The sequence below is a fragment of the Leucoraja erinacea genome, chromosome 2, assembly GCF_028641065.1.
Source record: "Leucoraja erinacea ecotype New England chromosome 2, Leri_hhj_1, whole genome shotgun sequence".
NCBI lineage: Eukaryota > Metazoa > Chordata > Chondrichthyes > Rajiformes > Rajidae > Leucoraja > Leucoraja erinaceus.
In genome coordinates this window covers 50,149,197-50,164,888 of record NC_073378.1, presented here as the reverse complement: position 1 = coordinate 50,164,888, position 15,692 = coordinate 50,149,197, and the positions used below count along the sequence as shown (strand labels likewise).

The following is a 15,692-nucleotide window of genomic DNA, read 5'->3' as shown; positions in this document are numbered from 1 at the left end:
ACTGTACGCAATACTCCAGGTATGGTCTCACCAAGACCCTGTACAACTGTAGTAGAACCTCCCTGCTCCTATACTCAAATCTTTTTGCTATGAATGCTTTGTTATCAACAAAGTTTCTATTTAACATAAAATGCTGGAGTAACTCAATCCAGACTCGGAACATCACCTATGATTTTCTCTAGAGATGAGTTACTCCAGCATTTGTGTCTATCTGCGGTATAAACCAGCATCCATACCAGGGCATCTGAGATGTCCTCATTCTTTAGGGAATGGGGGTTCCCTTCTTCCATCATAGATGAGGCCCTCACATATCTGAGATATCCTGTAGTTCCACTCTTGCACCCTCCCCCTCCAGTCGCAACAGGGACAGAGTTCCCCTAGTCTTCATCTTTACCCCATCAGCCATCACGTACAGCACATATTCCTCTGACATATTCACCACCTCCAATTCGATCCCACCAATAGTCATATCTTCCAGTCTCCACCCCTTTCTGCTTTCCGCAGAGACCATTTCCTCCGCAACTACCTGGTTCACTCATCCCTTCCCACCCAACCACCCCTCCCTGGGTACCATCCCCTGCAACCACAACACCTATCCATACCTCCTCCCTCGAGTCCATCCAGGAACCCCGACAGTCCTGTCAGATGAGGCAGAGGTTCAGGCACCTCTTGCAACCCCATCTACTGTATCTGTTGTTCTCAGTGTGGATTCCTATATATCGGCGAGACCAAGTGCAGACTGAGCGATCGTTTCACTGAACACCTATGCTCAGCACGTCTTGGCCTAGGCGATCTCATAGTTGCCAAACATTTTCACCCTCCTCCCCATGCTGACCTTTCTGTCCTGTGCCTCCTCCACTGTCAGAGTGAGGCCACATATAAATTGGGAGGAACAGAACCTCATATTTTGCTTTGTTAAGAGCCTGTCCCACGAGCATGCGACTCCATGCGGCAAGCGCGAACTAAAGAGCCAGTCCCACCAGCATGCGCCTCCATGCGGCAAGCGCAACCTAACGTGGTCCCTTGAGCCGTACAGCCTCGTGGGGCCGGTCCCACTTCTATCGCCGGAGCCGTATGGAGTTGTGCGGAGCTGGTCCCGACATCGCGCGGGGCTCCGAAAAACTGACCGTGTTTAAAAATTCCACACGGCAATGGCCTGCCGGCCCGCAGCCGCCTCGACGCCGTACGTCACGCGCAAACTTCCCGCGGACTTCGCTCGAACTTCATTTCACTCACTCGACCTCCGCGCGGCCCCCGCTTCTGGTTTGGTCGCGCTTGCCGCATGCAGGGGCATGCTGGTGGGACCGGCCCTTTAGGTCGCACTTGCCGCATGCAAGTCGCATGCTCGTGTGACAGGCCCTTTAGCTTACAACCAGGCGGTATGAATTTGATTTCTCTAATTTCAAGTAGCCCTTGTGTTGTGAGGCAAATTAAACTTTTACACTACTTGTAATTTACTTAAACTTGATTTACTTAAACTTTAAGCAACTGATTTCTGTAATACATAACTTCAAAGCGCCGGCCCGAGACACCGCACATGCGCACACTTCATTCATTTTCCCCTCCTATTTCTAAGTTGAGACGGTCAGGAGGGTTAGTGTGTCTTGATGACCGTCGCAGCACTGGAGCATCAGGAGATAATGGTGTTTCAATAGCTGGTGGTACATATATTGCTTCGTCATCAACTTCACTCATATTGTTATTTACATTTTCAATTTTAGAATTACTTATAGAAGTTTCCATAGGGGATGATGGGAGTGTTGAAGGAAGTTCTTGATTAATATTATCAAGGAGTGATGGAGCTGATGGGGAAGACGGACATGGTGCAAGGTCACGAAGTGAGACCGTTGACTGACGTCCATCCTGAAACTTGATAGTTGCATAAGAAGGGTTGACATCAGTCAGTTCAACTTCATCAACAAAAGGCTCATTCTTATTTGTACGGACATACCGACAAAGCAACACAGGCCCAATTGCTAGTTAACCATGATGGCAGAGAAGTACCACTAGAAGAACGCCGTTTGAAATTAAAGAACTGCTCATGTGGAGTAGTATTGGTAGCAGTTGACAGTAGAGATCTGATGGAGTGTAATGCACCTGGTAGAACACACTCCCACTGCTGATCTGGTATGTCATTTGACTTTAAAGCCAGATTCACTGCTTTCCAAATGATTCTGTTTTTCCTCTCAACCTGACCATTTCCAATAGGATGATATGGTGTTGTTTCACTTGTTGCAATTCCTCCATTAGAAAGGTAGTCTTTTAAATGTTGACATAAATGAGATGCCCCTATCAGAATGTACGTAACTTGGAAATCCAGAGAATGAAAACAGTTGATCTAAACATTTGATAACCGTAGCAGCTGACATATTTGGACAAGGAACAAATGGAAACCTCGAATATTCATCAACTATGGTAAGTATATAAACATTTCGAGAGGAGGATGGTAAAAAGCCCTTTGAAGTCAATACTCATAAGTTCCATAGGTTGAGTAGCTTTGATCAATCTTCCTTCTTCAGGACGGAAGAATCTTGGTTTTAAATCAGCACAGATTCTACATGAAGCACACGTCATCTTCACAACTTCTGTAGAGAAAGGTAAGTTTTTGGAACGAACATAGTGTGACATGCGAGTGACTCCAGGATGACACAGCCCATTGTGAAGATTAGTGAGTACAGAAGAATGAACAGAGGCACAAAATGCTCAAGTTAATGTATCCGGAGCAACATTATCCATTACCAGGGCGGTACTCAATTGAATAATTATATGCAGATAATTCAATCCTCCATTCATGAATTTTACTGTTTTTAATCTTCGTTCGTTTCCGATTATCCAGTATAAAAGCTACTGAACACTGATCTGTTATCAAATTGAAGTGTTGGCGAGCAAGGAAATGAATCAATTTTCCCACTGTTTCAATAATTGCTGTAGCTTCCTTTTCGACGGGTGGGTAGTGCAATTCACTGCCTTGTTTCTTTAAAGTAAAGGCACCAATTGCTGTAGAGTCATGGGACAAAGATTTTGCTCTAATCAAAGGTTACATTTTGTCAGAAAAATTTGGTGTCCATTTAGCATAATATGCAAACATACCAAGAACCCTTCGTAGAGAGTTTAATGTAGCTGGAACAGGTATCTCTTGGAGTGGGCGGAGACTTTCTGGATCAGGCTTGACTATATCATTTCCAACCCTCTAACCAAGAGTATTAATTGATGACACTGATGTTATTGACAGCCTCATTTAATGTTAGCTTTTTAGAATGTACAACTTTTAAAAACCGTTGTACATTTTCTTCATGTTCAGCTTGGTCTTTTCCTGCAATGGTTATATTATCAAGATAAGGGAAAGTATCTTTAAGGTTTTCATGTTCAACAAGTTTGTCCATCTCTCTCTGAAAAACAGCCACACCATTAGTTACACCAAAGGGAACTCTGCAGTAGTGGTATAATTTCCTATTTGCTTCAATCACAGTGTATTTCTTCTCCGATTCTTTCAAAGGAATTTGATAGTAAGCACTTTTTAGGTCAAAAGTAGACAATATCTTATACTTAGCTAATGTATTGATAATCTCTTCTATACGAGGTAATGGATATGCATCAAGCTCCGTGAACTGGTTTATAGTTTGAGAGTAATCAATGCATAGTCTCTTTCTATGTCTCTCCAAGGGGTCCTTAGCCACGACAACTTGTGCCCTCCAAGGGGAATACCTTCTTGTGAAAGATTAGTTACTTCTGTGTTGATAAAATTCCTATCATCTTTACTAAAATGTCTTGATTTTGTAGCAATTGGCATCCACTCAAAGGATAAATTAGTGAATAATGAAGGACACTCACCAGATGCAACAGAAAAAGCACACAATACTGGAGGTTTTGAAAATACAAGATCAGGCACAGTTCCTTCATACATTATTTGAAGTGATCTGTGCTGTTTCTGAAAATCCTGACCTCGAATTATATTGCTACAAATTTTTCAAAATACCAAGACATACTGATTTATAACTATTTTTGTTCAGAATAAAGACTGCAATACAAGATCCAATAACTTGAGTATTGAGAGTTGTCAGAGCCATCGAGATTTCTCTATTTGAAGGAATTATAGTTAGATTTAGTCGAGACAAAACTTGTTCACTTATAAAACTTTCTGAACTGCCAGAATCAAGTATTACATTAAGCGTATGGCCATTGATGGATACCATTGAAAGATTCTGCCCACTCCAAGATACCTGTTCCAACTATATTAAACTCACTACGAAGGGTCCTTGGTATGTTTGCATATTATGCTAAATGGATACCGTAGTAGCTGCATGAGACAAGCTCTGAGGAAATGCAGCTGTAATTGCACATAAAGAAGGCATATACATGGCAGCAGTCACATCTTTAGTAGTTGCTTTGGACTTGCATACTCTCGAATAATGTCCCTTATTGCCACAACTATTACAAGTTGCCTCTCGAGCAGGACATATCTCTCTATTATGAATATTACCCCCGCAAAAGTAACACTTCCTTATTGAAAAGGTATATGCTGCAGCAACGGCACATTTATCAGTAGAAATTGTTTCAGCTTGCTCCATATTAGTACTTGGGTGAGATTCTTTTGTAGTAGTTGCAGCAGAGTACACATTAGATGAGCCATAAGCATCTGAATTTTTTTGAGCCAAGTCTAATGAGTAAGCTTGATTGTAAGCTGACTGTAAATCCAAGGTTTTGTTTTCTAATAGTCTGTCATATTAAAGGCGATGCCAAACCATTGATAAAAGAGTCTCAAATAAGTTCCTGTCGATATTGATCAGTTGTAACTGCTTTGAAGGCACAGTCTATAATAAGTCTTTGAAGTTCTTGTAAAAATTCATCAAGTGACTCACCAGGTTTTTGTTTACGAGTAGCAAGGAAGTGTCGAGCAAATATTATATTGGGTGTCTTAATGAAGAGTCTGCTTAGTACATCAATAGCAGAATCATAAGTACATTCCTTGATGTAATCAAATACATCATCAGAGACAGAGCTTATTAATGTCCTGAATTTGTCTGGTGCATTGTCGCCACATTCATCAAAGAAGTTATTTAGTGTACGAAGCCAGTGCTTCCATTCCTTGCAGCAGTAGGTGAGTTGGGATCCAGATCCAAGCGTTGTGGTTTCAATAGTTTCTCCATCTTGATGTCACACTGCTTAACTTCTGAGATTGAGTTGCTTAAATTGTTGTGAGGCAAATGAAACTTTTACGCTACTCGTAATTTACTTAAACTTTATTTAAGCTTTAAGCAACTAATTTCTGTAATACATAACTTCAAAGCGCCTGGAAAATATCGCTGATTCCGCAGGCCTCGCTGGCCCGAGACCCCGCACATGCGCACAATCTGGAAAGGCCCTGCACATGCGCACACTTCACCTTGCATTCCCTCTCATTCCATCCCCCTCGCCCACTCTCGTCGTCCTGCTAGTTTCATTGTTCGTATCCCTCCGTTATCACCTCCTCCACAGCCAACAATAGACCATTGTGGGCTCCTTGGCCATCATTGCCAGCTCTGATTTGTTCTGGGTTTTGATGCCTGGGATGGCGGGACTGTCATATGAGGAAAGATTGAAAAGACTAGGCTTGTATTCACTGGAGTTTAGAAGGATTAGGGGGATCTTATAAAAACATATACAATTATAAATGGACTGGACAAGCTAACTGGAGTTTAGAAGGATTAGGGGGATCTTATAAAAACATATACAATTATAAATGGACTGGACAAGCTAGATGTAGGAAAAATGTTCCCAATGTCGGACGAGTCCAGAACCAGGGGCCACAGTCTTAGAATAAAGGGAAGGTCATTTAAGACTGAGGTGAGAAAAACTTTTTCACCCAGAGGGTTGTGAATTTATGGAATTCCCTGCCACAGAGAGCAGTGGAGGCCAAATCACTGGATGGATTTAAGAGAGAGTTAGATAGAGCTCTAGGGGCTAGTGGAGTCAATGGATATGGGGAGAAGGCAGGCACGGGTTATTGATAGGGGACAATCAGCCATGATCACAATGAATGGCGGTGCTGGCTCAAAGGGCCGAATGGCCTTCTCCTGCACCTATTTTCTATGTTTCTTCATGCCTCTAGTTTCTCTGTCCCCTGACTCTTAGTCTGAAGAAGGATCACTTCCCGAAATGTCACCTCTTCATTTTTTCCAGAAATCCTGCCTGACCCACTAAGTTATTCCACATTTTGAGTCTATCTTCGGTGTAAACCAGCATCTGCTGTTCCTTCCTACACCGCATCTGCAGTTCCTTTTTATTATATTGCTATTTTTAATATTCTGGGGATAAAAGATGGTCAGTCTAATAAAGAGGAGCAAGGACTATAATCCACACAATGTTCATCGATTGCTTCGGATGCAAACGATGGCTACTTCGAATTTCCAGCCTCTGTGCAAGGTCTACGTGGGAGCATGAGAAAGCTTTGGCATATAAGGTAAAGGAGAATAAGGAGTAAGCCATTTAGAACGGAGACGAGGAAACACTTTTTCTCACAGAGAGTGGTTAGTCTGTGGAAGTCTCTGCCTCAGATGGTGGTGGAGGAAGGTTCTCTGGATGCTTTCAAGAGAGAGCTAGATAGGGTTCTTAAAAATAGCGGAGTTGGGATGTGGGGAGAAGGCAGGAACGGGGTACTGACTTGCGATGATCAGCCAATTTCACATTGAATGGCGGTGCTGGCTCGAAGGGCCGAATGGCCTACTCCTGCACCTATTGTCTATTGTCTATTATCTATTGTCTAAAAAGATTCCACAAGTATATCAAGAACAAAAATAGTAACATGGGAGAGCAGGGCCCCATGACGATTAATGAGACTGCCTGTTGTGGAGGCTCAAGAGATGGGCAAAGTGCCAAAAAAATATAACTCGTCTGTATATACTGTGGAGAAAGACATGGATGCTAGAGAACTCGGGGAAGTTGAGTGAAGTTTTGAGAGGGTTTGCATTAGAGAAGAGGAAATGCTAGATGTCTTATAAAAGCACTAAGCTAGATAAATCCGTGGGAATTTATCGGACATTGTGGGGAGCCAGGGAAATTGCAGAAATATTTATATTAACGATAGCCACAGATGAGGTGCTGGAAGACTGGAGCATGGCTAAAGTTGTGCCTTTGTTTAAGAAAGGCTGCAAGGAAAAGCCTGAGAACTATTAATCCTGTAATTCTGCCTTATGTCATTGGTGGGTGGAGTGTGGGAGGAAACCGAAGATCTCAGAGAAAATCCACGCAGTCACGGGGAGAACGTACAAACTCTGTACAGACAGCACCCGTAGTCGGGATCGAATTCGGGCCTCGGCGCTGCACCACGAAGCGCTGTAAGGTAGCAACTCTACCGCTGCACCACTGCCCAACCCAATAGTACTTCCGGATGATGCAGCAATTCACTTGCACTTCTTTTAATCCACTGTACTGCATTTGCAGATCATAATGCGGTCTCCTCTATATTGGAGAAAACAAATGCATATTGGCAGAGCAGCTGCAATCAATCCACAGAGTAACTTTGTGCTTCCTGTTGCCTGCATCTCAACTGTCTGTCCCACACTCACATAATGCCTGTGGCCTACTGCACTTACAAACAAGTTAAATGCAAGTTTGGGGAACAGCAAACTCATCTATCTGCGCAGTCTAACAAGTACAATATCAAATACTACGATTTAAGTTAACTTGCTTTCTCTATTGGTATTCAGAAGTGGCCAGTTCTGCTGCCTCCTTCCTCTCTCCTTTCCTGGGATATTCCTTCCATCTTAAGTTTAAGATTCACAATTTCTCAGTCAATGAAGCTGTGTCCTCACAAAGTAAAACCTATCAACACCCAAGCACGGGCTGCTAAGTGGCACAGCGGTCCCAGAGACCCAGGTTTGATCCTGACCTCAGGTCCTGTCTGTGTGGCGTTTGCACATTCTCTCTGTGGCCACGTGGGTTTCCTCCAGGTGCTCTCACATCCCTAAGTCATGCTGGTTTGCAGGTTGATTGATCTCTTTAAATTACTACTGGTGTGCAGCAAGTGGATGCTAAAGGGAAATCACATAGAACTAGTGTGAACGTGTGCTTGATGGTCGGTGTGCACATGGTGAGCTGAAGGGCTTGTTTCCATACTATATCTTTCAATCAATCAATGGAAAAAGTGCCTTGCAATGATTTCCACAAGCAAAGTCTAGCTTAGAAAGTTCACAGAATGGTCATTGGCACGTGCTCAATCATTGGCATTCCTGGTGCCACGATAAAAGTGCTGGACCAGCCACAACAAAAATAGAAAATGCTGTAAATACTCCGACCACACCAGTGAGAAGAGAAACAGTCAGAGACAGGTCAGTGACCCTTCGCCAGAACAGACCACCCACAAAATTACTATGGCTACACGGGCAGGTCTGATGCTGGAAATTCTGTGGTGTGATTTAATTCAGTCAGATGGGATTTCCCACAGCATTTCCATCATTCAAAAGGCTTAATTTAGATGTGCATTGGCCAGCCTTAGCTCTCGCGATATTTAAGATCCTCAAATGTATTCATGACGAGGTAAGCTGCTTGACTGATACTCCATTCCCTTAAACCCACTGATGAACCATACGGCTCTGTATGTAATCTGTGATGTGCATTACTGCACCTCCTAAACCTCTGACACTATCTGGGACAGGGGTTGGAGACATAAAAGGAACATCACCACACAGCAAAATACACCATTCTAATGTGTAAAATATATTGTAATGTGTAAAAATCCCAAGCAAAATCCACCACATGGAATACAGTAGTTGAAGAAAGCAACTCTCCAGCACTTTCTCAAGGGGAAATCGGCTATGGGTAATAAATGAATTAAAAACAAGTTGTCTCATTAAAATGTATCTACATTGTCCCCCAACTTATGTAAACGGTCACAGCCAATTATGTGTAATTGCAGACAAGTTGAGAAGGATAATCATGTCCAGCTTTCTCTTCCTTGACATTCATAGAATGTTACTAATGATTTAGCTTAGAGCTACATAGGTAATGGGATGATTCAAACATCATCCTTATCTTATACAGACATAGAAGAAGGATATTTGATCTATCAGGTCCATGCCGTCCGTGCAGGGGAGTATGCTAATTTCTCCCTATCTTCCTACAACTTATTCTCTCCCAAATTTGTCCATAAGCTGGCATTAAGTTACACTAAAGAGTGATTTACAGTAGCCAACTGAGTAATCAGCACATGTTTGTGAAGCGCGAGGAAACCGGAGCACCCAGGTGAAATTCACATGACAGAACATCCATATTTCATGTAGACATCACCAGAGATCAGGATCAAATCTGGACCTTTGGAGCTGAGGCAGCAGCACTAACTGCCGTGCCACCTCCGAGGAAATCACTGAAACAGCAAAGTTTGGGTTACAAATGAACTAACTAAAATTTGTGTAGCAGTATGAACCAATTATGCCAATCATGCACAAAAGATTTTTAACAGATGGGACTGCCTTTGTAAGTATGTACTTGAATAATATTGAGGCCTGAAAGATTAATTATAAAGTTATTCACACCACCTCTGTGAGTGAAAATATTTAGACAAATTATTATTCAGTAGTTACTGGAGATGCCTTAATCAAGAATTTAAATATTTAACAGCTCTATTACATTAAAGGTGTTTGGCAAACATATGGTTCAAGGTATCAAGGGCAGAAATAAATACTTTTCTGTTGCTGAAGAAATAAAAGTGCATTGAAGGTTAACATAAAACTGCAAGAAAAAAAACGAGGGAATTAAAAAAAGACTTTCTTATTTATAACATGAGAACAAGTTTTTACTTTTAACATGAGAGCTGACTGAAAGGACTCACCGTATCTTTTCGGCCACCCATTGTTTTACTGTGCGATCGTGAACGAGAGATTGTACTAAAGAATGAATCCTTTTTAGCAGTAGAATGTGGAGGGGATGCAGTGGGCAAACTCTCAGTACTTGGTGAAGCACTAACGTGACTGCTGCTGTGACCTAAAGGAAATAGTGCAAAAGACCACAACAATCACCTAAATGATTTCACTGTGTTTTTAAAAAGCCATTTTCTTCTCTTCCATATCATAATTGTTTGGTATAATATCATTTATTTACAATATTGACTTATTCTACCAGGCATATCAAAAACAGTGCAGAAGTGTGCAAAACATTCCTAATACATTATTTAATGTGTCTTGTTCTAAAATTTACAATTTCTTCCCGTATTGCAAGAGAAACTTCAAAAAAGATAAATGCATGTATTTCTTTAAAGATTTCAAACATAAAACAATTAAAATGTCTGTCAACATCAAATTGCAAACAATTTTTCCAAATATATATGAGCAGAGATTGATTCACGGTACAGTATTTAAAATTAAAAGAAAGTCTGATCAAAAGCTGAAGTTCTTGAAGCCCTGTTGAAAATGAACATAAAACTAAGATGTTAAATAACTTGGTTCATGACAAATCCTCCGTTGACAAACATGACCCACATTCCAAACTCTCAGAATCATTCCCTGTGTGATCCATTATGCGTCAAAATTTGAATTGAAAGCTCTCTGAAGTACTCTGTTAATACTGTATTTATCATCAATGTTCTCTGAAATTTCACAGATGATCAAGGAAATGTGTCGAAAAGTGAATACATTTTTTTTTAATGATGTAGAAATATATAGAGCCTGTAAAAGGGTCTTGGCTCTTTTCTATCCATTTTCTCCAGGGATGCTGCCTAACTTACTGAATTACTCTAGCACTTATAGTCCTTTGCATAGTTTGTTATTGTTAGATCATGTATAAATCCTTCAGTATGTAATATGTTTTGCAGATATTGAGGGAATTGCGATGAGGTACATGAGGCACTGTGAAGATATACATTTTGCAGCAAATGCCCTCAGTTCCACTGCCTGCCTGCCTCAGTTTTACTGTCAGCAATTGCCTGCATAAGTTCTGGCAAGTTTAGGATTTCTGTGCCTGTTAGCGATGAAGCAGAAGTGCCAAAGTTGGCTGGTATTTTTTTCCAGCATGCCCTGACATTGGATTCCTCTAGAGTCCAGCTGGAAGCACAAGTTGTACCATTATACCAAGGAATCCAGCCAAACAATCTGAACAAAGTTGGACCTCCTGCAGGGGCAAAGGTGATTTTGAATTCACACGCAATTTAAGTTTTATTTTCATTGTTGGATTTTATTAAAATGTTTATAATTGTTTTAACTTAAGATTTTACATTATTTTAATAGATTGAAAAAATGTAATACTTTGAGAATTTCAGAAGTATCTATCGACTGGAAACAACCTCGCCACATCTTCCCTGTCGAAATCTCCAAATAAACTTTTATTTTCAATTGAGTCACCTCTCCATGCTGGGATTGGTCAGATGAAAATCTATGGCTTTCTCCAACAAAAATGTGTTTGCGGTGTAAGGTCAGCAGACCTGGGGCCAGCAGCCAGGATGAGGATAGGCCACACAGGCATAATGATAACTGGCCCATGATTACCTTGAGTCAGGAACATATAATTCAAAATGATCACAGTGGCAACTCGCAAGGACCACTGATTCACATTTGTAATTCACACTATGTATTGTTCAAAAAAGTGGCTCCATGTAGTCCAAAGTGTTATTCAATGTTGTTTCAGAGTAAATCTAGAACCTTTGGACATCTATTGAAACTATGGATTCTTTTTCAGGAGGGAAATGGGGTATCTGTTGGAATATTTTGTTTTTTTAACTGTAAGGCATTAAATATTAACAACATCTTGTAAACAGCCACATTGTTGGCTATAGTACAGTTTTTAAGAGTTCACAGACAAGATGAATCAAGAATAAATGCAGGTTATCCCAAATGAGCAATTTAGCCGTTCATGTGAGCTGAAGAGTTTCCTACAAGTAGACTGGAGACAAGTAGTCGTGTATACGTTAAAAATAATGTTGAGCTGCATTGTGGAGAGCTATGTCTTACAGAAATACACAAACATAAGGACTGTTTACCTTCAACTACTTTCTGTATTTAGTTCTGTATCTCTAAATCGGTTCTTATCTATTCAAGAAATAAAATCACCAAATGTGTCTACTGTTGTGATCAAATTTCACAGGATGTATTTACAAGTAAAACCAGTCTTTAGAAAGTTCCAAATACCTGGCTGTGGTTGTGCATTTCTGTGAAAATTAAAAAAGAACAATAAATGGTCATATTTCCATTCATACCAGTGTTTCAATATTTATCAGTCTTCTAAAATAGATTTATGCGATATGGATATTTTGATGAGGAGGACTACCATGTATTGATTTGCTTTCCTCTGGAACAATGCATGCCCTTATAAACAGATGTAGACTGTGGGTTAAAGTGACAAAGTTATATCCTCAGTGCCTTTGAGTAAGGATCTACAGAATATTCACATGCCAGTGAAGTAATGACAGTGATGTATTTCCAAGTTAGGATGGACATCTGACTTTGAGGACTCATTGGTATATCAATGTGTCTGTTGAGAAATGGTGGAGTTTATTGGTTGTGGGGGGGAGTTGACAAGGAAATGTTCAGAAGTTGCTGATATGTACCTTGTATATTCAGGAGTCGTGGTACACCAGTACTGGATAGATTAAATGTTTAAGGTGATGGATGGAAGCCAATCAAGTGAGCAGCTGCGCCCTGAGTGGCATTAGACTTCCTGAGTGGCTTTGGAGTTGCACTTGTCTAGGTCAGCAGAGAGTACAGCCTGACCAGTGCTTTGTAGGCAATGGAGATTTCTGGGGGTCAGGGAATGTCATTTTCTCCAGAATATTAATTCTTCCTCCATTTGAATTGGCATGATATTTACGTGTATTAATGATACACTTCCTTATCTGTCTACCACCCATTCCCATGACATCAGTCTGAAGAAGGGTCTCGACCCTAAACATCATCCATTCCTTCTCTCCAGAGATGCTGCCTGTCTCGCTGAGTCACTCCAGCATTTTGTATCAATCTTCAATTTAAACCAGCATCTGCCGTTCCTTCCTACACATTGGACCTGTTGTATGCCAATGTTAAAGAGGTGTACAGCTCCATAGCCCTTCCGCCCTGGAAAGATCTGACCACAACCTGGTTCACCTCCTACCCAGATATAAGCCAATGGTCCAGAGGCTGCCTGTTATCACAAGGTCAGTGAGGAGGTGGTCACAGGAGACCTATGACGCTCTACATGACTGTTTGCGGTCACAGACTGGGACGCACTCTGTAGTTCCCATGGAGAAGACATTGATGGACTTACGGACTGTGTTATCGGCTACATAAAGTTCTGTGTGTGTGAGGAGACTGTACACTGTTTCCTCAATAACAAGCCCTGGGTCACCAGTGAGATACTTCTCAACTAGAAGAAGGGGGCCTTGAGGAATGGTGACAGGAAGGAGGCGAAACAGGTACAGAAAGACCTGAAGGCGAGGCTGAGACAGGGCAAGGATGACTACAGGTGGAAGCTGGAGTTGAAACTTCAGAAGATTAACATGAGGGATGTGTGGAGCGGTATGAAGAGCATTACAGGCTACAAGAAGACCAGTGGCCTGGGGAGGGAAATCAATCAGGACTGGGCCAACGAGTTAAACCAGTTTTTTAATAGATTTGATGGTGGGGCCTCTGACCACCCTCCCCCCTGCTCCCTGACAGTCTCTCCCTCTCAATCCCCCTGGTCCACTTCCTCTACCCTTTCTTTGTCATGCCTGACCATCAATGCTGAGTAGGTGCTGAGCAGACTCCGCCCAAGCAAAGCTGCGGGTCCCAATGATGTCAGCCCTAGGGTACTCAAGGCCTGTGCCAGCCAGTTGCGCGCAGTACTCAAGCATATCTTCAGCCTGAGCCTGAGCCTGGAGAGGGTTCCTGTGATGTGGTAGACATCCTGCCTGGTTCCTGTACCAAACAGGACGTGTCCCAGCTACTTCAATGATTACAGACCTTGCACATCATGAACTCCCTGGAGAGGCTGGTGCTCACTCACCTGCGACCCCTGGTTAAACCATACCTGGACCCCTGCAATTCGCTTACCAAACAAATATGGGGGTTGAGGATGCCATCATCCACCTGCTCCATCATTCCCATGCTCACCTGGATAAGCCGGGAAGTATTGTGAGAGTCATGTTTTTTAACTTCTCCAGTGCGTTTAACACCATCCGGCCTGCACAACTAGGGAGCAAACTGACGAAGATGCGGGTGGATGCTCCATTGGTGTCCTGGATCACCAACTACCTGACTGGCCGACCACAATATGTCAGGCTACAGAACTGTGTCTCAGACATGGTGATGAGCAACACAGAGACCCCACAGGGGACAATCCTCTCTCCCTTCTTGTTTACCATCTACACCTCGGACTTCAGATATAACTGCATCTCCTTTCAGATGACTGCAAATGTGGGCTGCATCATTGAAGGGAGGGAAGCTGAAAACAAAGGTGTAGTCAACAACTTTGTTGAGTGGTGTGGGCTGAATCACCTGCAGCTCAACACTGACAAGACTAAGGAGTTGGTGGTGGACTATAGGAGGAGAGGAACACCCCTGTCTCCCTCAATGGTGTCGATGTGCCGTTTACCAGGGAATACAAATACCTTGGAGTATACCTGGACAGTAAACTGGAATGGTCCAGGAATGCTGAGGCCCTGTACAAGAAAGAACAGAGCTGGCTGTACTTTCTGAGAAGGCTCCAAAACTTCTGCCGTAAAATGCTGCAGATGTTCTATGTGCCATCTTCTTCGCTGCCATGTGCTGGGGCAGCAGGGCGAAGGCTGCGCACAGCAGTAGGATCAACAAACTCATCAGGAAGGCTGGCTCGTCAATTTAATTTCATGTTACATGTATTTTGTGTTTTTATAACTGTTGGCAGATAATTCCCCTACTGGGATAAATAAAGTTCTATTGCATCGTATTGTATATTTATGTGAATGATTCGGTAAAATTTCAAATTAATGGTGATCCCCACGCCCATATGTTGATGGGAAGTGATTCAGATATGATAATGCTTTGAATGTCAATGGAGATACTGAATATGGACATTACCTGGAACTTGTGAGATAATAATTATTTGCCACTTATCAAACCTATATATTATCCAAGACTTGCTTTCTTTAGGCATGAACTTATTTGCCCAATGAGTCGCAAATGGAACCGAACACTATTCGGAATCATCAGCAAATGATCAATTAATCATCAGCAAATATTCAGTTTCCAATCTTGAAATAGATTGAAATCCATTGAAGTAGCAGTTATGGATGGAAGAGCTAGGACACAGCTCTGAGGAATTCCTACAGCGATATCTTGGGCTTAGATGGTTAGCCTCCAACAGCCACAGGTACTTTGCTTTGTTTAACTTTGGTCCCCTATTTCTTAGACTCCCTGACATTAAGGTTGCTTAATGCTACACTAGATTAAATGTTTTCATTCTACCCTTTTTTATCAAATTCACAGGCTGTGTCTGGATCAAGACTGAAATGTGATCTGGGACTAAGTTGTCACAGCAGATTCCAAGCTGAACATGCATGAACAAGTTATTGGCAATACCTCTGCATATTATATTTCTTAGTATCACGAGGAGTGAAGCAAATTGGCTGGAAGCTGCTATCTATCCTGGCGGAATTCTCAGCAGAACAGAGATGGATCACCTACCCAGTATTCTTTTTGAGGATGGTTGCAAATTCTTCAGGCCTGGAATCTGCCAGCATGGAGAGTGGGGATGTTCATGGTCACACCTTTCCTACCCATTTATTGTCCAACTGA

The 15,692-nt window shown here is 42.0% G+C and overlaps 1 protein-coding gene across 1 annotated transcript in view; it reads right to left on the bottom strand.

Annotated features, from left to right (window-relative positions):
• The window catches only part of tbc1d5 (TBC1 domain family, member 5), a 392,441-nt gene that overhangs the window by 48,677 nt on the left and 328,072 nt on the right, over nucleotides 1–15,692 (bottom strand). The window contains exon 20 of the mRNA XM_055656596.1: nucleotides 9,806–9,957. Within this exon, the coding sequence (XP_055512571.1) occupies nucleotides 9,806–9,957 (152 nt within the window). The remainder of the gene's footprint in view (nucleotides 1–9,805; nucleotides 9,958–15,692) is intronic.